General features: G+C 43.2%; 1 protein-coding gene across 1 annotated transcript in view; it reads right to left on the reverse strand.

The window, feature by feature from the left end:
- Positions 1-246: 246 nt before the first annotated feature.
- The window catches only part of pigg (phosphatidylinositol glycan anchor biosynthesis class G (EMM blood group)), a 65,537-nt gene continuing 39,874 nt past the window's right edge, over positions 247-25,909 (reverse strand). Inside the window, exons 11-15 of the mRNA XM_084009171.1 lie at positions 23,325-23,507; positions 12,157-12,466; positions 7,950-8,113; positions 3,532-3,743; positions 247-609 (exon numbers count right to left, since the gene is read on the reverse strand). Coding sequence (XP_083865297.1) covers positions 542-609; positions 3,532-3,743; positions 7,950-8,113; positions 12,157-12,466; positions 23,325-23,507 — 937 coding nt within the window. The 3' untranslated portion in view covers positions 247-541. The remainder of the gene's footprint in view (positions 610-3,531; positions 3,744-7,949; positions 8,114-12,156; positions 12,467-23,324; positions 23,508-25,909) is intronic.

Here is a 25,909-nt window from a genome sequence, read left to right on the forward strand (position 1 = left end):
ACAGGATGAATTGTTTCTATAAACTACTTTAAACCAAGTGAACGGAAAGAATCCTGTGAAACAAAAGGAAATTAAAACCTGTTTGAAATTGATTTCAACTCATTTCTACAAAGATGGAGCTGCAAAACCCTCCGAAGCCCATCAGAGGAAGGAAGTAACAAAGAAATACTTTGTTTTACAAAGTACAAATACTTGATTACTGTACTTAAGTAGAACTTTCAGGTATCTGCACTTTTACTTGAGTACTTTTTACTTCCTACATTTTAGAACAAATATCTGTACTTTCTACTCCTGACATTCTGAGGCTTGTAAAGAAGACAGCCAGTAGAAACGTTTACTGTTATACTTTGAGTACATTTCAGAGGCTGTACCTTCCTACGTTTACGTGAGTAAAGAAGTAGAATCAGAGCTTGTTCTGTGTACTTTTCTGGGATGTTGATCCGTGTTGCTGCGATGCTTTCTGCCACACAGACGCTACAGCGGCTCGGATCCATTCTGCATTTGGTGGGCCGCTGTCGGACCTCATTAAACTCTGCATCCTCTACTCTCTCTGCAGCTCATAGTCATTGCATGAAATGTTGGCCGGAGCTTTCGAGGAGCTTTTGTGAACTATGAATGGACAAAAAAGAAAAAGAAAAGAAAAATGTCCCTGATAGACACTCAAACTTCATCAGCAGAAAACTCAAAGAAATAACAAATCACATTGTTGGCTGCCGGCAGCAGATCTGCTGCCAGCAGCAAGACGAATGATCAGCGTAATGATATTATCAAGCTCGGTGTCCCAAAGTACTCCGAGTTTCTCAAACTCCACACAAGTACTAAAGTGGTGTCGCAGGATTTCATTCTTCAGCACAAACAGGCTTCGTCTTCAGCACATTATAAATAAAACCTCACACATCATTCAGTTCTCCCTCCCAGAACAAGAACTATCTATGTGCTGCATTTCATTTTTAATTATCCCAAATCACCTTTAAATATTATACATTTAGGAGAAATTAACCCAAGTTCGAGTTGCAAAGACGTTGCTTTGAGAAGCAGAAGGATGCGAGTCGTCCTAAACACCGATGACAGATTATCGCCTGCTTCATAAACTGTGAAACTCCTTACTCGACTGAAAACAGGAAAAAAGGCACTCGACAACATTATGGTGTCAATTTAAAATAAAAAAGGGTCTCCTCAGCTCCGAGCTCGGCCGCCTGCTTCTGATGCAAACCAGCCGAGCTGCAGGCGATTCCATATGCAGCGAGCGTCCGCCGGTGACCTTGCGTATTCAAATGTAAATCCTCTCGACTCTCTGACTTTTTAAAATCATGTTCAGGACATTTAAATTCAGCTTTTTTTTTTAATGTGGGTCCAGTCGGTGAGGTTGTTCCCCCGTCACGCTGAGTCACGGCAGCAAAACTAAAGACTGAATCTATCCACACACATCAGCTCTTCTTTTTCCTGCCTCCGTCTGCTTCCCCGACGCCTGTGGCACCTTGGGGTGGGGGTGGGGGGGCTCAGCCTCGGGCTAAGATGCCCGTTTCAAGGCCGACAGCTCATCCAGGTGAGTGACAAGTGTTGGGGCAGAAACTTACTATTCTCTTTTCTGCCTCGAGGTGAGAAGCTGCACACGGTGGCTCGAACAGAGAATATTTGATTTTCCTCCAAGGCCGATGATGCAACAGCAGCCAGGTTCTAATCAGGACGCAGCTCTGACATCACAGACATCCCATAATGCACCGCTGCCGTTTGTGACGTACGGGTTTAAAACGCGCCAGGTCGTCATGGCTGTTTGTTTTGCCTTTTAAAAGCGTGGTAATACGAGCGCCGCTCCGTGAGAACAAGCAGCTCGCTCCGGTTTGGACGGATGCCAGCGTGCCGGCTTAACTTTGGTGGCAGAAGTTTTATAAGTCTGCGGCGACGCTGCCAGACTCCGGGGAAAAAAAGATACAAGCTTGTCTCCTCCGACTTGTAAAGCGTATCCGGAAAGATTCACCTGGTTTGTGTTCCTGCAGCAGAACTTTAAAGCCAAACAGCTGCGAAGACGAAACAACAAAGATAACGTGGATCTGTTCGTCTTCTGGAAACTGTTCAGTCGATATTTTTAACATAAAACGCAAAAGTATTTCTACGCTTTGGCTGTTCGTTTCCATGACAACGCTGGGCAAAAACGACAACTTTTGATTCCAGAGTGAAATCTTTTGGATACGTGACTCCAGCGTCACCGCGGAAACTAGCAAAAACCTGGTTCCCATGGAAACGGTGACATCACGGCTCCACTTCGTACATGCGGTCAAATAGCCACGAAAAGTAGGAAGACAACATTTAAACTTTTTAGTTTTTTTTTGCAGATCCGTGTGCGTTCGGATCATTTTCAAATCAGTCGTCTAAACGAGGAACTTTTTTACGACGCAAAAGGAAAAACGTTTTTGCTCATTGAGAAACATCGGGATGAAAAAAAGAAAGCGTACCGATGTTCTGGATGGGCTGCAGACCTCCAGTTGAAATTACACAGCATTAGAGATGCTTGCCAAGACACTGAAATTGCTACTAAATTATTAAAATCTGGAGAAAATCAGAAAACCACCAGTCGCTTGGAGCCGGGTGAGCCCCTCCCCCTCGGACCACATCCGTCTTCAAACTCGGCCGTTATTTTGATCTCAGACTGTAAAGCTCGTGAAATCTGCACTCGCAGACAGAAGGCAGGCAGACAGACGGGCGGACAGACAGACAGACGGGCAGATGAGATCACTTCCTGCTACAGACGCCGTCTCCGCGATCACACAGATAAACATTTACTGTCTTTTTCTTGTTCTGGCTGCTCCAGCCATTCTCAATGTAATGGGAATTTATTTAATGAAAATTATACGATTGCATTAAGTAAGATTCATAATTAATGCGCTGCAATAAAGCCAATATAATTCGATAAATTTCGTTCATTTTTCTGTCACGCAGCCAAAACCGACGCCTCGGGATAAAGAGCAGCTAATCTGATTTTAAAACACATAAAAGCCTTTAGTTTGTTCCTTAATATCCGTGGAAACAGACGGTATCAGTAAATGGAAGGTCAAACATTAATTCATGAGATTGGAAGGAAGGAAAACAAAGATTACATAACCAGCATATTCAAATAAAAACACCCACACACGTCTCCACTGATGTAGTTACCCGACCGCTAGGTTGCTAAACTGTTAGCCGAAGCCACGGATCCATTTTGGAGTTTGGTTCCTTATCGTCCGTAAGGATTGAAAACTTGGATAAACTGTTGATTAACAGATCAGCTCCTCGTCTTTCCACTCTAATACATCGTTATTAAACATCACTGTACAGCATCCCTGAGGTAAAACACCGTATGTACGTATAAAACAACTGTTTCTGTCTCGCAAAAAAGCTTCTTTATGTCGTTTCACTTTTTATTCATTCAAATGTTTAAATAGACTGAACATTCTCAAAGTCTGTCTTTATGAACCGACGGAGTCCAAAGGAAGGACGTCACACCAGGACGCCACGGAGTGACTGTGATGTCATCAGTGTGAGTCTAAGACTTACTGGAGGCGGGGCTCTGCTCCATGGCGTTGAAGACGAGGCAGACGCCCGCCGTCAGCAGCAGGTGCGTGGACTCGTACAGCAGTTTGGGCGAGAAGACGCTCCATATGAAGAGATGGTAGCGCAGCGCCGTCACCAGCACGATGTAGGCTGCAGCCGGCACCGACCTCAGCAGCGCCAGGCAGTAGCAGCCGTGGCCCACGGCAACCGGGCTCCTGCAGGGGGGGGAGGGGGGACTCGTCAGTGTGGGGAGGGGCAACCAAGGTCATCCAGGCTGCTTCCTGTTTACTAAACGCTGACCATGAAGCTGCAGATGAATCTGTTCACATTTACACCAGGAGTCTGATTCAATTATCTCAATATACACACACACACACACACACACACACGCACGCACGCACGCACGCACGCACGCACGCACGCACGCACGCACGCACGCACGCACGCACACACACACAGTTCAATACGGAGGCTCACAGGAAGAGAAGAGCTTCAGACTCGGAGGCAGAAAATGAGTCGATAACATTCGATTACGATCTTCAGAAACTCCCGTTGGCGTTTGACATCGTCGTCTTTTAGTTGCGATAACATCGTCATTAAGGTTCAGACGGATTTAAAGGGACACGCCGTGATGACAGCGATTGGGTTTTTAGAATATGTGACAGAATCAATACAATATTACAGAACAAATAGGACCAACGTGTGTTTATTGATAGGACAGCTTGAGAGTGAAAGGGGAGAGAGATGGGGACGACATGCAGAAAGGGTCGCCGGCGGGATTGAAACGCCGACTCTACCGACTGAGCTATCCGCCATCCCGATGTGGCTTCTCTTTTGAGCCAATAGCAATTATTACTCATCTATGTAATCGATAACTGATTATTTGTCTGCAGTAAAAAAAAAAAGAATTATGAATGAAATAGTCCCCTGAAGTTTTATGAAGTTAAAATAAAGACTGATAACCATAAAAATGCTGCTAAAAAATGAGCCAAGCTCCCAAAAAGACTAGATCCTACTTCCCATAATGCAACTTGAACGTGGTCTTCAGTTAAAGTGTCTTCATGTGCGATGAGAAGAGAGAAAGTTTCTAACAAAAGTTTGAAATGAGCAGAATTAACGATGAGGAAGAAGATCCCGACTCGTGGAAATCCTCACGTTCATATTTGATGGAAGGCGTTTCCTGTATTTCAGTCAAATAATATTTATTTATTTATGTCAGAATCTCTCTTTTAGAGTTTTAATGATACTAATTAAGTAGAGTGGTGTTGACGGGTCTCCTCAGATTCAGCTGGTTTGAGGGTTTACGGTGATTATGTGCACTATAAGACATGGTCGGGGGTGGGGGGGACCCGGTGGAGAGCTATTGATCCGGGTCCGTCTCCAGAGTCTCGCCTTGTGGTCGGAGCTGCTGATGGTGCAGAGTGAATCCTTAATGGGCGTCTGTATGACGAGTCTATTTCAGAGTCTAAAGTGTCTGAACAACAACAGGGAGAGGTGATGATGTCATCTTTACAAGCGGGTTCAACGAGGTCATGGACCGGAGAACGTCCCTGCAGCCTTTAGAGCGCTTTGTCCCAAAGACGGGACCAAACACCGGGTATAAGAAGAGGACGTTGTCATGGTGAAATCACCCTTACGTGTTTTTGAAACAGCCCGAGCAGCACCCTTACAGGATCTGGATCCATGTGGATTCTGGTGTGGAGTAATTAGCAGCCTTTCTTCCATAGCCAACCTTTATATCTGCAGTACACCTTTGAGCCACATGAGGGAGCCTGAATGTTCATATTGTTCTGATGATAAAATAACAGTGAAGCTAATATAAAACACTAGCTTACATTGTGTTTGTTTGACTGATGAGAGGACAAAGACTAATGTTACTCCATACGGAAGGATTTATTTGGTCTCATGAAGTATTTAACGCGTTGGAACGTTTTCAATCACATGCATAGAAAGAAGTTGTGATTCATCAAACGAGTCTCTTTGAAAAGGCTGGTTTGTCCATTCAAAATGCTAAAAAAAAAAACATTTTCAAATTCGCTCATGATTTATAGATGAGGCCTGTTGTGAATTGGGTGATGATGGTTTTTCATTTGTAAAAAAAAAGCAATGGATCCCCAGAAAAGAAGAAGTTTGGGGAAAACAGTCACACGAAGGCTGCAGCGTTCATCGCAGCACACAATAATAAAGTGATGGGAAGACCAAACCACACAGCGCCGCTTCAGCTTTTCAGAAGGTAAAACCACAGTGAAGGTGGCGGGGGCCGCCGGGCTCCACCATCACTTCCCATAATGGTTGGACTTGTGGGCAGATCAGCTGTCAGTCTAAATGTGCTTCCCCGCCAGCTTGCATTGTTTTAAGTTTCACCGGAGGAACAGATCAATGCCCGAGCTGCTTCTGAATGCAGTTTTATCTCATCTTGGCTGAATATGAACATTAGCAGATAAAAAGCCATGTTTTGCTTTGGATCTGGGCTTTTCTTCGTCTGGTGCACCAGCGACGATGATGGAGGTCAGAACATCCACATCGGAAGAACGTCGTCTCGTCACGGATCAAACTTTTAGTCACGGGCACATTTTTGTACCTGGTTGCTAAATGAAAGGTCGCGAGGTCACCAACCTCCCAGAGTGGTTCTCTGAGGCCCCTTGACGTCCACGGATCAAATCTAATGTCGAGCCAGCCGGGAGCTGCTCTGCTCTCTCAAAGTGGAGCGACGGATGAAATCAAAATCTACTCCGTCATCTCTGGGCTCTCTGCTGCCGGCAGGAACAAAAAAAAACTTTAGGATGAGGAGAACTTTTTAATCAGAGCCCGGCTGAACTGCCTGAAATGTTAAATGCATCACATTGAAATGTGGAATCAAGGATTATTAATACCAATCCTACATATACACCTCTCTCTCTATACACACCCTCTGCAGGCTCATTTCTACGGGACCTACTCTCCCATTTTCTGCCTTAGATTTACAACACATTTCTGTTACGGCCACTTAAACAACAGAGGCATAAACACCTTTTCTACGAGACGATGAGTGCTTCTGGCTCCGTCAGCAGCAGCTGCTGGCCGGCCACAGACCTCATCACTCAGCAGCGAGCAGCAGCTTCACGCTGAGAGGAAGCTGCAGTTTGTTGGCTGCCGCGGCCGCTCTGGCTTCACTCGCAGGTTAATCTGCTTCTGTGCATCGCCGCTACCCGGCGAGCAAAGCCTCCTCGTTGCCACCATAAACTAATGAACAGAATATTTCTGACAATTAAATTGGATTAAATTACACCAAAGCAGCAGTGCCCAATATTTGTTCTGCCCTGTCAGATCAGCACCAGCTGTTGGTTGTGTGTTCTTATGAATGGATTATGAACCGGATGCTATTAAATCTATTAATTATATTAAAGGAACCGGGAAGCTCCTGATTTCAAGATGGATACGTTCAGGTCTGGTTTCACGCAGGCAAACAGGCATCACATCAGAACATGACCGGCATGACTACTGATGAAAGGAAATGGTCATTAGACCTGCATTTATATCAATAAATATATAATAGCATAAATAATGGATGGATGAATCATGTCTCTAGGATTTATACAAAATGTATTTGAATAAATAATAGTTTGCCAGCAGAATCAAATTGTGTGTGTAAGATTTTAAACCTTTTTAATCTTTGCTTCATCAGAACGCTTGTTTCCGAATACAAGGATTCAATAAAGGCAATAAATATATACAGATATGAGTTTACAGAACGCTTCAGGAAGGTGCTGCAACAGGTAACATACGGGGCATAAAAAGCCTGACGCCTGCTTTTAGTGCATGTTGGTGAATGTGAGTGTGACATGCACTGTTTGCTGCAAGCCGCCGGCTCAACCGTCGCCATGTTGAAAGGCACCTTTGAGAGCAAATATTACTTGAACACTACAGAAAACGACAGATTTTGAACATTTAACATCCAAACATCCATCCATCCATCCATCCATCCATCCATCCATCCATCCATCGTCCTACAGCTATCATTGGTAACCAGTCTATCGCAGGGCCGACATGTAGAGACAGACAACCATTCACGCTCACATTCACACCTACGGGACATTTAGAGTCATTAATGAACCTATCCCCATCCTGCATGTCTTTGGACTGTGGGAGGAAGCCGGAGAACCCGGAGAGAACCCACGCTAACATGGGGAGAACATGCAAACTCCACACAGAAGGAACCCAGGCGGACCCGGGAATCAAACCCGGGACCCTCTTGCTGTGAGGCGAGAGTGCCCCGTGCAGCCCACATCCAAACATTTAAATTATAGACACGACTGACTAACAGGGTAACAGCTGGGCAACAAAGTAGCACACTGACTGTCCATCCAGTGTGTCCGCTGATATACGACATATACCTGGTCCTGTTGGAAACCAGCTGTGGGGATAAAGACTGTAAGACTCACCGGTGAGTCTGCGAGCTGAGGAAGCAGACGAGGTGGCAGGCCCAGAGCAGCGGCCCGGCGTACGTGCTGAGGGCCGTCAGGAAGACGGCCGGCGCTTCCACGTAGCTCTCCAGTCCGACGAAGCCCACGGAAATGTCGACGGTGGCGATGTTGTTGGAGTTTCCCTGCAGGAGCACAAATAAATCTTATTTTAGCGTCAGCGAGGTCACAGGAACAACTTCCCCCGTACACAGAAAACAGCGAGTACACGAGGATCCGAGGGCGAAGCTTTGTAAGCATTTCAGAGCTTTATGAAGACCCTTTGCTTTATCATCATTACTCGGAGCTTCTGGCGACTTCCCAGCGGCCCAGTTGTTGTTTGTGTGTTTTCCCCCCCAGTTCCCCGACCGGAGCAGCAAACACAGCTTTCTGTCTGCAGCTGGACTTCCGTTAGAGCTCCCGGCCTCCTGTGTAAGTGTTTGTTTGCTTAAATAACAACTGAAAACTGTAGATTTCTGGCTTATCTAACTTTTACAATAACGAGCCACAAATACCTGAAGAATAAAGTGAAAATGTTAAACTTTTCCCGTTTTATTTTCTTTTTTTCTCAGCCAGAAGTTTCATCTCAGGGTTTAGCAGATGTCATCAATGCAATCCACAATGTGAAAGCTTTTTCTTTGGTTCGGTAAATGCAGGATTAAACACTGTTATTTTGTTTTCAGACACAATCCTCTGTTTATCCCTATTTAAATGCATCATTCATCACTTTTGACCAAGTGCATTGATTACATGATGTGTCATGATTACCCAGGTGAAAATCTATTTGTTTGGTGCTATAAAAGACAAGACATTTGCAAATTATTATTATAACCATGGGCGAGCCTGTATTTCCATCAGGTAAATATATCTTTGCTCAAATGTATGAATACAGAGACAATCTAACAGGAGGTTGAAAATAGCCTGATTTTGTTTTATCACATGTTCAACCAGCATCTGAAAGAATCATTACTGCTTTAAAAAAAAGGAATATTGAAATAAATACAGTTATCTGTGTTCGGCAGTGCAGATAATAAAGGAAGCAGGTTCAAATCTTTGGGACCGGAGAGGCTTCTTCACTGCAACACATTTAAACCAAAACACAACCGTTCCCCGGACAACCTTTTGCTTTTTTAGCCTCGCAGGCGAAGTAATGTGTACTTTGTGCTGCTCAGGTGTTTCCTCTGATCTCCTGGCAGCCGTCAGACGCATCAACACGAGACCTCTGACTCACATCAATTCTTCCCAGAAATATTCAAAAATCTGCTCACTGGCAGCATTGACTCACATGAGTATTAAGTAATGAGCAACATGTGCGTAACAGGTGATGCATGCATGTATTAACTCTCCGTGATTGTAACCCTCGCCACGTGCACCGACATGAGAACGTCGTCTGGTTGGACCAGCAGGGATCAAAGGCCTCTTTTTTCCTGGTTAAATATATATATATATATATATTTTATATAAGTGATGATGATTCACGAGTTAACGCTTTATTTCCCTTCAGTGCACGCCGTCTCAGAACATTCACAGCTGTGTTTTTCCACAGCCAGCGAGGATGGCGGCGAGCAGGTTGGCGGCGAGCAGGTTGGCGTTCCACTAAAGATCCTGTTGTGATCTTCCAGACGTGAGGAGCGTTTCAAAAAACACAGAAGTGCCAGAAGTGTTTTATGATTGAAGTTCAAACTCTAAATTGATGGTTACAACAGCTGTCAGAGCGTCTAAAGAACAGAATAACATTATGGGCACCGCGATGCATCCCAGCAGAGGTCTTCAGCGCGGTTCAAGCCGAGGACCCCTATTGGCTGATAGTGGAGGGACCCCCGATTACACACTATTACTACTACTGGAAAACTGTGTTCCCTATTAAACCGAGTCCATATTAATAATGTGTAGTGCAGCATTTAACACAATGTTAAAACATTAAAATACATTTTTATATTATATATTCATAGAAGATTTTTTTATTCTATTTTGGCATTTCATCATCATCAAAATTTCACCTCATAACATTTAACAAAGTTATATTTGCATTTTAATCTTATATTTAAATTTTTGGAAGAAAAATGATTAAATCTTTTCGGGGGGGGGTCGCAGAGTTACTGCAGGGAGTTCAGAACTGGTCTGAACTTTAAACCTCGTTTAAAGTTCAGACCAGTTCTGAGCTCCACAAAGTTCCCCGTGATGATTCAGATTATTTTTTACATAAGCAACAAAACCGGCTCATTTGTAAAGATAAACACCTCTTTTCCACCACTAAGGTCAAAACGGCCAAAACGTCACCGTGTGAGAGTCAAATCATGGTTTCTGTGATCTGCATCTCAGATTCCTGAGTTTCCTCCTAGATTTAGATTCAAGCAACAGCAACTATGTTTCTGGACTTCTTACAAATCGGACCAATCTGCAGCCGCCGGATCAGAAGTGAAAAAGATAAATATATCATATCATCATCATCCTTAATGAAACTATGTAAACTAGTAAGTGATGTGAAACATGTCTCCAGCTTCTTATTGCTCAAACAAGGGTCTGTTCATCACACGCCCGGGCGTCCAGGCTGAACATTGTCTGAGCTCCCGACGGCCATCGCAGTATTAATGACCCGAGGGGGGCGCCGGCGGTTATTAAATCGTTAGCGATGTGGAAGGTGGGTGTTGACATCAGTAAACATCTGCTAACCAAATATGCGTGTCGGGTGCAGGTTGAATCAGAAAGAGGTTATCTGCTCCGAGGAGCGGCTCACGACACGCCGGCAGGGAAGGAGCGGTCCAGCTGGCCTTCACGCCTTCAGCGCCAGATGAAAGTAATATAATTTACACCCAAACACTTCCTCTGCCCAGAGCTGCACCTATTACAGTATCCAGCACTCCATCAGCGCTGATGGCTCCGCGAAATGTTGCTGCACTCCGTGTCGGGTGTTAAATTAGATGTCTCCGACAATCAGACAAGAAGAAGTTGTTTACTGATTTGTTGTTGCCCTGAACTTCCTCCCGTTTACAGATAAGGGAGGAGGAGGTGGTCTTCCTGATCCGGATATTTACAAGCCTCCGGGCGACAGGCGACACCAACAGGTATCGTAGGTGTGAAACGGGGTGAAATGTGTACGATGTTTATGGATTGATAAGACTGATTTTTAGATCCAGGGAGGATTCATTGGATGAGGTAAACAAGTTTGATTCAGCTTGAATTTAAAAACACCAGTCTAAGTTTACATAAACCTCCACCATGTTTAACAATATTGCATGATTTTTGAGATATTGTGAGTTGTTTATGTTTGTTTACATATTCATAAACGGAACAGAATGTTCCTGAAAATGTTGGTCAAAGTTAAAACTCAGCTCGCCGTTAAAATCCTCCTTCCAGCTCAAATTCCAGTTAGAAATTCAGTTCTTGGAAGGAACTATTTTTCCAGGCGTAATAACATTTCAGCTTCCTTGGCTCTGCTGTGATTGACAGCTCAGAGGGCGGAACCAAAGTGTAAAGGAGGACAACGATTGGCTGAAAGTTACACTTCGGACTTGTTTCAGGCTCGTACTGCTGTTTAACTTCTCCCAGTACGTCGTCCTCATGTTCATACTGGGAGTGTTGGGAAGCTGTTCTCCGACCAGGATCTGTTTATCTCACTGCTTCCTGGTTAGAAAGTCCAATCAGAGCCAGCCAGAGAACTTTTGACCAATGGGATGCAGCCGTAGGAACATGTGACCCTTGTGCAGAACGTAAAAGGAGACTCTCTTGAACTTGATATGACCTGCTAGCTCCACCCGGGCCACTTATGTAAACAGGAAGCAGCCAGACATTAAAATCAAGTGCACCCAGAATGGGATTTGATATCATTGTCAGTTTAAGATCAAATAAACTCTGCAGGGATTTCTGCGAGGTTGAATTAACTAAACCCAGAGACTTAACGGTCTCTTGAATGATGGTTAAAACAGGGAGGCTGAGCTCTACTGTCTTTTTGTTTGTTCTGTTCTCTTTTGTTTTGATTTAGTTTGTTTTTGTAAAGCGTTTTTGAGCATCATATATAAAACCTAAGTAATATTATTATTATGAATAAAGTAAACCCTGCAGACACACTGTTGAAGACGGGAGGAACCTCTAATAATGGAGAGAAGTCAGAATAAGACTGGTACGGTGCTTTAACACCTAGAAGCATCAGTTAACCTCTACGACCTCTGACATCACGGCGGCCGCTCACCTGAAAGTAGAAGAAGGCCTGACCGAACCAGTAGTGCATGATGGTGGTTTGGGCGGCGTCGTAGTGGAGCTTCTTCCAGATGAACTGGGCCATGAGGGTCTGGATCAGCAGGCAGCAGCAGAGGACCGGCAGGTTGTGAGCACGAAACAGCAGACAGACCAGCAGCACCAAGCCGCTGTAGATCTCCCACAATCCCCTGCTCTTGAGCTTGGCGTCCGCCGTGACGATCTGGGATCGCAGCAGGTCTTTGGTTCCCGTGAAGAGGATTCCCAGGATGAAGACGTAGACGAAGCGCGCCTCCACGGTTCCCCTGCAGGAGGAAGATCACGGACGGGATCAGATCTGCGTTCGCAGTCTTGATTTTTCTCAACAAAACTTTAAATTCAAGTTATCGTGCCGAGTTATCGTGCTCGTCTGGATCCTTTCGTCTATCTGCACCTCTTCATTTAGAAACTAAACTTTTTTTACACTGAATGATTAAAAACAAACAAAAAAAAGCTTCAGATGAAAAATAAAGGTGACAAGAAAAGCTGTAAAACAATGGACAAGAAAGAAAATGAACTAATTAACAGAACCAAACAACAATCTTAAATAAATTAAATCCACTAGAGCGTAAAACCCAAACTAAAGCTCTGTGCTATGGGATTTCCTTGTGGAGGGAGAAAACTTTGATAAATGAACAAATACGACAGCATCTGATATAGAAACGAGGAGTGTAAAAACTCAGCATGTTTAATCTATTCATCTTCATTTATAGTATAGATATATTGTATACATTTCTAACAGTCTAACACACCTCCTTCAAGTCAGACCCAGTTTGTTATAAGAGGGTTTTCTCTAAAGTTCACTGCTTTAATTAATTTTAGAACAGTGTTCGACAGGTTTCCTTATATTTCCCTAACTTATAACCCGTCTCTCAGTCAGCGAGCAGCGTGTCAGTGTAACATTAATACTTAAAGAGGTGTGAGACTGGAAGACGGAATGGATCGCCCGAGGAAAACAGACTTTCTCACAAGCCGTCGCTCTGTCTGCTGCACTTCATGCATCGCTATCATTCCAGAAGTCTGTTATGAACATTTTCATGGAGCTCTTTAAGGCCACGAAAGCTTTATTAAGCTAAAACTCTATTCTCTTCTGTCATGCATTACTGTGGAAGGTATCGGACAGGTGAGCCTCAAATCATACACCTTCTTAATATTTAAAAAAACATCAATACTTTAGAGTCGGTCACACTGGACTCCACGTCTAGAACACGTTCCAATGCATTCTGGGTATTTCAGGGGAGCCGATCTGCCTGCTATGGTTGGGTGCTTTTGACAGATTTGGCTAAAGATGCGTTGTGAATAATAAAGATCAGGTAACAAGCGAGGATGAAGAGAGTGTAGACCTTCTGTTTCCAGGGCAACGGCTTTAAAAACATAATAACGGGGTTGTAAAGGCGTCCGCTGTGTTTGTTGAGCTTCGGTTTAGTCAGTTATGATGTTTGTGCCTGGTCGTTTGTCCGGTGAGTGGTTTCTTTTTCCTCCCAAACACAATTATCATAAGAAGCTGAGAAAAGCGGAGGTTTCATCCTGAGCGGTTGGAGGGACGTCAGCCGTGTCAGCTTTCCATCCAGGTCAGCAACTTTTAATGCAGATTTAAAGAAGTAACGCCCTTAATAGAGGTGACGGAGGATAGAAGTTTTCATCAGGCCTTCCTCTCCTTCTGAAAAAGGGCTTACTCCACAAAAATCATTTTCAAACCATCAATAATTTATATGCTGAAAAAGTCCCAAATTGAAGCTTTAAAAGGAAAAGTGCTTTCGATTATGAAGGCAATTACATTTCGTCTAATTTCCATTTCAGGCGTTCGGTGTTACGCTCTTATCCTCAGAAACCTGAAACGGGGGAGAATGTGTCCTTTTCTGAACTTTTTTAACTCATTTATTAATATTTGTGAGTCGAGTGAGTAAATTAGCCCTCGTTAAAAACAGAAAGCAAACAACAGAAAAGGGAGGTTGGAGCTTCGGGGTGATGATACGTTGTTTTATTCCTCTTCTGAACGGATGGAGGGCAAACAGAGAGCATTAGGAGCTAATGAAGGAGCTACAGCCCCGAGGAAGGCTTTTAAATGCATTCAAATGAAGGGATTAACCTCGTTATTAACACTGTGTGGATTTTCATACGTTTACCTTTCGACCACAGCGACCCAGATCACATCCAGCATTCATTGAAAAGGAGCCGAGTGGCTCAAAAAGCCATTTACACCTTCAGAGAAATCTGATGTGTGTTAGCAAGCATGACATTAGCAACAGGCTTCTCCAATGAAGGGAGGGGGAGGGGGGGAGAGAGACAGGCAGAGAGAGAGATAGAGAGAGAGAGAGGGAGATAGAGAGGGGGGAGAGAGATAGGGGGAGAGAGAGGGAGTGAGAGAGATGGGGAGAAAGAGAGAGAGAGGGTTTGAGAGAGAGGGAGGGAAAGAGAGCGAGGGAGTGAGAGAGGGGGAGAGAGAGGGGGGAGAGAGGGTGAGAGAGAGATTGAGAGACAGATAGAGAGATAGAGTGACAGATATATATATATATATATATATATATATATATATATAGAGAGAGAGAGAGAGAGAGAGAGAGAGAGAGAGAGAGGGAGAGAGAGAGAGATAGAGACATAGAGAGACGGATAGAGATAGAGAGAGATAGAGAGAGGGTGAGAGAGATATATAGACATAGAGAGAGATAGAGAGACAGATAGAGAGAGATAGAGAGAGGGTGAGAGAGATATAGACATAGAGAGAGATAGAGAGACAGATATAGATAGAGATAGAGAGACATATAGAGATAGAGGTAGAGAGATAGAGAGAGATAGAGGTAGAGGTAGAGAGATAGAGAGAGATAGAGGTAGAGAGATAGAGAGAGATAGAGGTAGAGAGATAGAGATAGAGACAGATAGAGAGAGAGATAGAGGTAGAGAGATAGAGAGAGATAGAGGTAGAGAGATAGAGATAGAGAGAGATAGAGAGACAGATAGAGAGAGGGAGAGAGAGAGAGGTGGAGAGATAGATAGAGACAGATAGAGAGAGAGAGAGATAGAGGTAGAGAGATAGAGGTAGAGATAGATAGAGAGGCAGATAGAGAGAGAGATAGGGCTGAGAGGGGAAACGTCTTGTGCAGCAGGATGCAGTCGGAGCTGAGAAGTGTTTCCAGGATAATGGCTGACCCTGAAGGAGTTGAGCAAGTATTGGACATGTATTATTAATCAGCGTGTTTTGTGGAAACCTGTTCCGACGGAAGGAAAGAGCAGAGTAATGCTCCATACAGCACGAGTCTGTATTATTCACTCGTCCCCGAGTAATGTGGCAGGATTGGATTCATCATTATTTTATGCAAAGGAAAAAAAGTGTGAAATCCTGGTGTTATGAAGACGTTGATGGATTTGAGCTGCCGGGACTTTACTTGTTAACTAGTGTGTGTGTGTGTGTGTGTGAGTAAGTGTGTGTGTGTGTGTGAGTAAGTGTGTGTGTGTGTGTGTGTGTGTGTGAGTGGATTACAATCTAATCTCTCTGTCCGACGTGTTTGCGTTTAACAAAAATAATTTTGTGCCGTGTCTTGGCGTTGGCTGCACAGAAAAAAAAAGCAGTTTTGCACGTGAAACTTAAAAAATTAAAAGACACCTTCCCTTTTTGAAACCCTTATTTCACTGTGAAAAGACAAGACGGTGCTAACCCACAACAATCTGAGGCGATAAAAGCACAGAATTCTGATGAAAGGGAATCTTGTTTGCTTTGACAGTGAGAGAGAAAAAGGCCCTCGTCTGAGCAATAAAGACAGATTTGCGGTTTATGTCATTTCCCAAATTGCAGATCAGATTCCTCAACTTTTCCAGCCCCCGACTTAAATGAGTCCATTAGCCGAGACGGGACAACGTCATCATCTCTGAAGACAAGCAGCAGGATAAAAGCAACAACGCGAAGGCCGTCCGACATCAACAACAAAGTCCTGGTTTTCCAATAGGAAGCTAACAGCCAGTTAAAGGAGCAGCACGCGGCTTTTCTTTCCAGTCCAGAGGGAGGTTGTGCTCCAGACTACAGTCTCATTGGGAAGTCATTAGCATCGGACAACAATGCCATCGACCCTCCTGCACAGATATATATTGTCATTTGGTATCGAGTAGTTTGTAAACTTGCCCTTTAATGATCCAGACCAAAAACAAAGTTATGTTATATGTTATGATAATGGACTTCCAGAGCACATTTATCATAAAGCACAATGCAGAGAGTTTAGAACTACAGCCGTGAAACTTGAATGTCTTCTAGACAGTAGCACAATCAAGTTGACGAGACAATCAAACATTCATTAAAGCAGATACAAATCACACATCCTGATATATACTCATCAATCAACGGACCAGCCTGCTGAGTGAAGATATGTTATATATCTATCATAGTTCAGCTATGCCGGATGGAGCTTGATTGAGGCAAATTGAATAATAATAATGCATTTTATTTCTATAAAGCTATTTAAAACTCAAAGACGCTTTACAGAGAGAAAAAAACAAACAAATCAATCAATGGAAGGGGTGCGGGACTAATTCAAGAATTGTAATTTCCTCTCATTCTTCACCATAAAATCATATTTTTAAATATATAAATGTTCACTTTGAATCCACGAGTTTTCACAAAGTCCACAGTGTCGACTTCAGCGTAGCTCGTTAGTTGACTTTCTAGCTAACTAACTCACATTTCACATTGTTTGTATTTGACACATGAACACATGATGTTATAGTATATGCTGATGATGGTTGTATCTGCATACCACATGAATGATGATATGAATACAAATAAACCCTACATTTCCTTTTTATTCCCGTATTTCTCGCTGTAATTGACCTAGGGAAGATCAATGCTTCACAAAAAACAAACTAAGCTTCTTGCTATGAGTGATGAGGTCCTTCTTAAGCATTTATAGTTCACATGGGATCTTCTCACTGGTTTGAAGTGGGCGGGGCTTACCTGGAATAAAGGTGACCTGTCATGTCTTTTTGAAATCCTTTCCTGATCCGATCAAACCCACTAACGTGCTGATGAAGCAGGTGTTTTTAAACTCTCTTCATGAGTGCAGGATGTTTGCTCCGACCTTTAACTTCGTTGTGGCTCATTTAGTCGCGAATATTGAAACGTTATTGAGGAAAATTGTCCGACTTTAAATTAAGTTTTCAGAGGCTTTGAAACCTCGGGGGGAATCCTCGGTGAGAAAACTCGAGCCGTTGAAATCAATTTTGATCCTATTTGCTCCATTTTGTTCTGTTAATGGCAGCAGTGGACAGAAAACTGTAGCCTGTCAGGCTCTGGTACCGAGGCGCTGCCTGGATCTCACGTTACCTTGGAAACAAGCGCTGGTGTTCCAGCCAGTGGAGAAGAAAAAAGGTAAGACGACTTTCAATCCCCCCCTCAACATGTTTGGTGTATTCCCTTCATCAATCACCTGCATCGGGCCAACACTTACAGTAAATCAGCCAAAACAAGTAGTTTACTGCCGGAGGAAAGCTCAGACGCCCGAGGACGAGGAGGTTCAGCCCTCTTTGTCTGAGCTCCGAGGGATAAATCTGGGCACGTCGAAGTCGCAAGTCGATGAAATGACATCGGAAACAAAGTGGAAGCAGAGAAACATCTCATTACACTACAAACAGCAGATCCATACGGAAGCATCGGGCCACTAAATCATACGAAAATGTAGTCTCATTTTTAATCCAAACACGCATCAATCGGTTGAAACTTGAAATAAAAAATAATGCAATAATGCAATCAGCATTGTCCATTTCACTTCTGCTAATTCTCATTTTCATTTCCAAAGACCAACTCTGCTTTACGGTTGACGATATTTAAAAAAACACTTTATATAAAGTTTAATTTCATTTTGCAGATGCACAAGTGATATTAAAATGGAATAACCCCATTTACGTTTAAAGTTTTCATACCTCAATGCAAAAATACATCACCTGTCAGTCATTCTGGGAAGGCGGGACTACGTTCTCTGACGAGCTATCGGAACTTTCCGATCTTCAGTGAGTGCACTTTTTTTTTTTAACACAACCTCAAAGAACTACGTTGATGTTCTTGAAAGTTTTCTTTGGAGAAGACGTGACTTCTGGTCGATGACCTGAACCAGCGTACGTAGTCCCGCCTCCAGAGAATGACTGACAGGTTGCTCTAACGTGACACAGCAGATGCACTTATTTGCCATTTCACTTAGTCAGGGATAAAAGGAATGACATCAATGCAATGGAATGACAATTAGGCACCATTTTTCCCATTTTCAGATTTGAATTAACATTTAACATTTTGTGAGTCAGTCTTTGAAAATCACATTTCAACGGGTTTTTGCAATGTGCATTAAGGAATGTGGATAATGCATTAAAATGCTGTTACAGAATGTCTGTCCTCGTCGTGAAGAAGAAAATCTAAATTGCATCATTGAAGTTGAATAAGTGCTTTTGTGAGATTAAACATTAACATTTTTTAAATTTAGTCCAGCTTCCATAGATCAACGCCTGCTCTGCTGGCAGCGTGTCGATTATTTCCTCTCCAGGTTCACGTTAAGATTGAAAAGAAAGGAAAACAGCAGCGTGATTTAGGAAGATAAAGTACAAAACAAAATCACTTTCCTGCAGAAAGCTTTAAAGTCAGCGGAGAATAATGATTTCTTAAATTTGACCAATGATTTGTTGAAGCAACACACAATTGCCTTTTGAAACAAGGTTATAAAACGGTTTACCTCTTGGGCAATAAAAGTGGAAGCTGAATGCTGTGTGTGTGTGTGTGTGTGTGTGTGTGTGTGTGTGTGTGTGTGTGTGTGTGTGTGTGTGTGTGTGCAGAGGGTTCACAGGTGTTTTGGGACGAGTTTGAATACATTTCCATGTTTTAAGCTGGATTGGTATGCATGAATATGTTTAAATTGGGAAACAGGCCCCCTTCCCAGATAGAGCTCTACCTGATGAAATGGGTCATGTTTTGTGCGGGCGAGCAGCACAACACAACGCACACGGAGATGAAAGCAAACACTGTAAATGCTTCTTGTGGCGTCATGTTTGGAAGGGAAAAAAAGTGCCGTAGATGCAAAAAGGGGGAGACGGGAACAAAGTTTGTGATGCATAGAGGCTGAGACAGGCTTGGCCCTCGGCCGGCTGCTTTGATGTTCAGCTGCTTCCTGTTTCACCATTGATTTGCTTCTTCCTCACCTTTTTATAAATTATTTTATTTGTGTTAATAATCAGTGATATCTCAATATCCAGTTTTATAAAAACAAAATGTTTGCGAGGTTTTGCCCTGCCAGCGGTCTATTTTTAGGTTCATTTCTGAAGATGCCAGAAGGAAGGGCGTGTGTGTGTGTGTGTGTGTGTGTGCGTGTGTGTGTGTGTGTGTGTGACAAACAGAAGGAGACACAAACTGTAACCACAGTGACATCAATCCAATAAGTCGGTGCTTCTCAACCCTCACTTTGAAAGATGCATCAGTGCAATTAAGACAGTTGGCATAAAGGGAACGAGGAGCTTTACTCCAATAAAACACACCGACGGATTAACTGAACTCAAATGTACTTAACATAATGTTAATGTGTAATATACGGCACAGTATAACGGTCAACACTATTTTTGTGCAATAATACTTATGTACACTATCTTGATGTTATACGTTTTTATATGCATACATTGTACATACATAACTGATATTTTGTGTCATTATGTAATACTTATTTGACTATGCATGTGTAATCGTCATTCACCTCACGATTCCATTACGATTCAGACGGTCACCAGGGTTACCATTACTTTGGATTTAAATAAAATGAGGAATTTTCCTATTTGTATGATACAGCTGATGTGCTACATTACTTAGATACAATGTGGAAAGATTACCCCCAAAAAAAAGAATAAATCAATTATTCTCTTTACTGAATCGATGCAGAATCATTCATAGAATCGATTATTTCTCCCACCTCTAGATCTTGTCACATTACTATGTTTAGACTCTTTATCATGAGTTAACTCTTATGGAGCAGATTGCAGCTGAACATTTACTGAGGGATTAAGAAAGGATCTGATTCTGATAATCCAAGGAAAGCCAGACCAGACAAACATCAGGGAACATTCAATACTTGATTCCAACAAGTCAGCATGGATGCTAAACTACAATCCAAACACTATTCTAGTATAACAACACATGTTTAGAATACAGCACCTGAGACTCATTGACACAAAGGCCCCAAGACTCCAGCTCCTCTCAACTACACATGAAGATCTTCAGCGAGTCTAAAACACATCCTCGAGGAAAAGCTGAAGCTCAACGTCAACCGTGTCAATCATAGTCATCGTACAAAATAAAAAGGAGCCCGCGTGGCTTCCGTCAGGTGTCTTTGTCTAGGTTCGGGTGAGAGGTCGAGCTTTTAATTAGGCGAGCGAGTGGGAGAGACTGCCGAGGAGAACAGGAAAGGTTAGGGGAAGGCCGGGTTCTGGTGCTGGATGAAGGCAGGTCATGAAAACTAGACAGGAGAACTGTGTGTGCAGCCCTGCACACTCATTATTTTCTGACGGGGGTTAGTAGGAGATAACTCTGTGCCGAGCTTCAGTCTGCAGAATGAAGAATCACCGCACTCAAGACGCTCCATTTCCTCTCTTTTTAGACAATGCTGACGTCATCTATTACATATAGATGTTGCTAAAGAATTCCATGTACAGTGGAAAGAATAATGACGCCTTATATTTATTCATTTTTTCCCATTACTCAGGTTGAGTTCAAGGAAGCACAGATTGTTTAAGGTGCTCTTGAGCATCACAGTAACTTTTATATAGTATTATTTTTTTAAGGAGATTCTTACCCTCAGGTTTATACCACAAGGGTTTCAGTGCAGCTGCAAGTTGAAGAAATTCAACTTGAAGATTTATCTTTCAATGACAGCAGGAGGAACTCTCAGAGTGGAGGTAGGTTTTTTTTTTATTCCAAAAAGCTGTAAAACTCTTGTTGCTTAAAAAACTCATGAAGCAGTACACTGGCTGTTAGTATTGAAGGTTTTGCATCTCGCAAATCATCAGTAAAAATCTCACATTCTGGGTTTGGGTTAATTCTGGTCTCAGAATAACAGCTACGTGATCTTAGCAGCTAACTGCATTGGTAGCGACCTGTCAATCAGCAGGTAAGCCCCGCCCCCTAAAGCGTCCCCTGCTTTCTGGTCTGGTGGACTCTAAATGGACCATAATGTACTAAATGAACATCATGCTGGATTGAAGAAGACTTGAAACTAGAGATTGAGACCATAAACTCATGTTTACAATGTTTACTGAGATAATACATCAAGAGAGAAGTAGGACCATTTTCTCATAGACTTCTATACAACCAGAGAGGAGTCGCCCCCTGGTGGCCAGCAGAGAGAAGTAGGACCATTTTCTCATAGACTTCTATACAACCAGAGAGGAGTCGCCCCCTGGTGGCCAGCAGAGAGAAGTAGGACCATTTTCTCATAGACTTCTATACAACCAGAGAGGAGTCGCCCCCTGGTGGCCAGCAGAGAGAAGTAGGACCATTTTCTCATAGACTTCTATACAACCAGAGAGGAGTCGCCCCCTGGTGGCCAGCAGAGAGAAGTAGGACCATTTTCTCATAGACTTCTATACAACCAGAGAGGAGTCGCCCCCTGGTGGCCAGCAGAGAGAAGTAGGACCATTTCCTCATAGACTTCTATACAACCAGAGAGGAGTCGTCCCCTGGTGGCCAGCAGAGAGAAGTAGGACCATTTCCTCATAGACTTCTATACAACCAGAGAGGAGTCGCCCCCTGGTGGCCAGCAGAGAGAAGTAGGACCATTTTCTCATAGACTTCTATACAACCAGAGAGGAGTCGGCCCCTGGTGGCCAGCAGAGAGAATGGCAGTTTAAGGCACTTCAGGCTTGGCTTCACATCTTTCATCTCAGAAAGACCACACCTAAAGGTGTAAAAGGGTTGCTGTTCAGTGCTAACAGGCGTTAAGATTTGTGATTTTAAACACAGCCTGGTCTGTTTATTTCACATCTTGAGACTCTCCAAGGAGTTCCTTCATTCTCCCCAATCCTCCACTAACGAGATCTTTGCTGCTCAAAAATACATGAATACATGAACAATGAACAGTTCTGTCATTGAGGCAAAAAAAACCCTCATTTTCAAGCAAAGAAAAGCTAATTTACAAAGCTATTATTCCAATATTCTGCATGTTGATATATTGCCTCTTCACTGTTCCCCGTTCAGTCTGTACTTTAATAAGATAGCTGGCTCCTCCGTGTTGTGAATATGTGACTTTACTTTTTCACCAGGTAGAGAGGACGGGATTGTGCCAAGAGACTTATGTTCGAGGAGAAAAGAACCGTCGATGCTACGTCATTTAAAATCAACAGTCGTGGATTGTGTAACAGTGTAATTACTTGAATTTAAGACAATGTCTGATAGTTTTTTTAAGGACTCGAGGGTCTGTAGATGTAAAGAAAATAAAACCTGCAGTCCATCATCACAGTTCCACTGCTCCCTCTACCAGAGTATACATCATCTGAAATCTAAGAGCCTGAAGAATAAATGAGATGCAGTTCAGCACTGGGTGTCGAGTATAGACATTAAATATGGTCACTTCCTTCACTGGTGGCCAAAAAATCCAAGAAAATATAAAAATTGCTGGACTTGAGGCTTCAAAACCAGTAGTCGACAAACCAACGGATGTCGTCACGATGACTCCATCCAGAGTTTATACCGTCTGTGTTAGGCACCGATTCAAATGTGGAAATAAAACTTTTAGAGTACATGATTCTGGGTTGTTAACATTTCACAGATCGGAATTAATCAAAAGTCCACATAAGACTTTGAGGAACATCATAGAAAATGATAGTGTTATGAAATAGGGAAATTATAGAGCTCGCCCTCCAATTTTCTACAATTGGAGGACGGAAACTGCTCGGAAACCCAATTATTGTCATTATGGCCAGGAAAGCCATGTATTCTCTGAAAGCCCGAGTTTGTGATTTCATGAGAATGTGAATATCCCAAAGGGGTCACCGCAGGTCATTTTATACAGTCACTACAATGAAATGGTTACTATGGGGACTAAAGTAACAGGGCGTTTAGTGATTTGCCAACTGTTACGATGAATTCAATCACAAATCTAAAGGCTAACAAAAACTTACTTGCTGGTTGTTCGATGCCATGGAAACGAGACGTTCCCGACAGCCGCCCGGTAGCTGTAGACACCCAGAAGTCCGAGGGCGAGGGCGATCTTGGAAACCCACGAGCAGCGTCTTTGAACCAGCAGGTAGATGAGAACCAGACAGAAAGCCGCCAGCAGGGAGAGCACCGTCCTGTGTTCAGAGCTAGAAAAGCACAAACAAAGTCATGGGGTCAAGGAAATGCTAGCTCTAATATAAATCAAAAAACAAACGGCCAGAAAACCTACACAAACTTTCGGGAAGTTCCCTGTAGGGATCCTGAAACCAACACTTGAAAACAAGACTTTTAGAAAGTACTCAAATTTTGAGTAAAGGTGAAAAAGTAAAGCAAGACGACGTCACTAAAATCTGGCCCTGAAAACACACATTTGGTAATAAGCAGACAAATTTTAGGGGACACTTAGAAGTTAGATAAAAAACTTGATTTGAGTTGCAACGGCAGAGCGGTGCCGTTGCTGTAGGGAAGTGAGGAAAAGTTTGGAAACGCTATCCAAATGCAAACTACGTCCAGGATCCAGCAGCAAAAGTGAACTGCAGTCAATGAGACGCCGTCTTTCTGCCTGCTGCAGACTTGTGGACTTCAGAGCCCTGAAGCTCCCCGCCCCCGTCGCTGCTCTGTGCTTGTTTATTCAAAGTTATTAATATGGAGCGCAACATTATCCAGCGTTCATGTGGTGTCAGAAATCTACATCCAGGATCCAGCAGCTAAAGTGAACTGCAGTCAATGAGACGCCGTCTTTCTGCCTGCTGCAGACGTCACGGTGGACTTCAGAGCCCTGAAGCCCCGCCCCCCGTCACTGCTCTGTGCTTGTTTATTCAAAGTTATTAATATGGAGCGCAACATTATCCAGCGTTCATGTGGCGTCAGAAATCTACATCCAGCAGCTAAAGTGAACTGCAGTCAATGAGACACCGTCTTTCTGCCTGAACTACTAATGTGTGTAGGTCTCGTCACATTAGTATATTTAAAGGCTCTTTATTTACTAAAACTACATCCAGGATCCAGCAGCTAAAGTGAACTGCAGTCAATGAGACGCCGTCTCACCGAGGACACGGTGTTGTTTATTAAAAGTTATTAATATTGAGCGTGTCATGTCCAAATTGCTAACAAATTTGAGGTCCCCAGCAACAAACCAAGGTGAAGTAGATCAGAGGTTCTCCAGACAGAGGATTCATTCCTACATAGTTACATAGTATGTATGTACTTTACTATAAACTTGGTGAGCAAAAATGCATTAAGTCATTTGATGAATAAAAAGAAAGGAAAGTTAAACCTTTTGAAGTAGACAATTGATTGAGAACAGAGAACGTTTGGATGAGACACCGTCAGTCACTTCCTCCAGCAGCAGTTTAAACTTTAAAGAGGCTCGGATCTTCAATTGTTCTCTCGGATTTTAAGGCCAACGTAGTCTGAAATTACACCGCCACCGAGCACAGGCAGGTAATAAGACCTCAAAGGACACATCACAGACCAACAGGAGCTGCGTATTTAGCCATTTTGCTGGAACAGACAGCAGCAGGAGTCGGTTCACTTTGGAGACCAGATGAGGCAGTAGCACCAACCATAGACCTCATTATCCGAGCAACGGGCAGCGCAGGTGGGAAGAAAGGGCACCGCCGGACAGGGAAAAGGTCAGGATGCACATCTCTATTCCACAATGTGATGCATGTCAAAGTACAAAACATAATCCTCGGCCCCGCGCTGCTGACGGAATATTAATGGCTCGGTCTTTACTGAGAAATCTGCGTTTCTTTTCCTGCAGACTGAGCAATCACACGAGGCTATTTTCTCTTCTTGAAAAGTGGAGGATCCTGTCAGCTTCTCAGCCAGAAAAACACCCTTAAATGTTTTCTGTGTCAAATGAAAAGACTTGTATAACGTTACCAGATACCCCCCCCCTTCCAAATCATTCAGGGACTTATTTTGTTATCAAGTGTAATTTCCTCGTACATTTCACTCATCCAGTTCCTATATTCCCCATAATGGCCCGGCTTCAAGCTTCCCCAGAGAAGCGGAGTGAACTTGTTATTGATCCGTTACTCTCTGGCTGCAGGTGGAGAGACAAACAGGGAGCTTGTCGCAGTGTTGCATGCTGGACTATACTGAGGCTACGCTCTTTGGACAAATTGGTATCACGGCCTTTTATTTATACTTTTATCACTTTTTTACAATGAATCCAGCACCCGTGGGAGTGCAGTGTGTCGGGAGTTAAAGCCTATTCACTTTAACTCTGTGGGTCTAAACCCTCACCTCAAGCTGCTGTTGGGGAGTTCTTGTTATATCCTGTTCCCACATAAAAGCCAACAATCCTCACATACGAATACGAACACCATGATCCTCGGCAGCAGTGGAGTTAACACAGTAAAGTCTGGAGTAGCAAGAGAGAAAAAGACCCGGGGATCACTCGCCGGAAGGGATTTCTGTGTGCTTTTAACAGATTTTTGTGTCAAATAAACTTCCAGATGAATTTCAATATTTAGAATCACTTCATACAGCCGGCTCTTTTGTGTTGTTTAATAAGGGCAACTGTGAAGACTGCAGAGGC

This window comes from Eutrigla gurnardus, assembly GCF_963514095.1.
Source record: "Eutrigla gurnardus genome assembly, chromosome: 5".
In the NCBI taxonomy this organism is placed as follows: domain Eukaryota; kingdom Metazoa; phylum Chordata; class Actinopteri; order Perciformes; family Triglidae; genus Eutrigla; species Eutrigla gurnardus.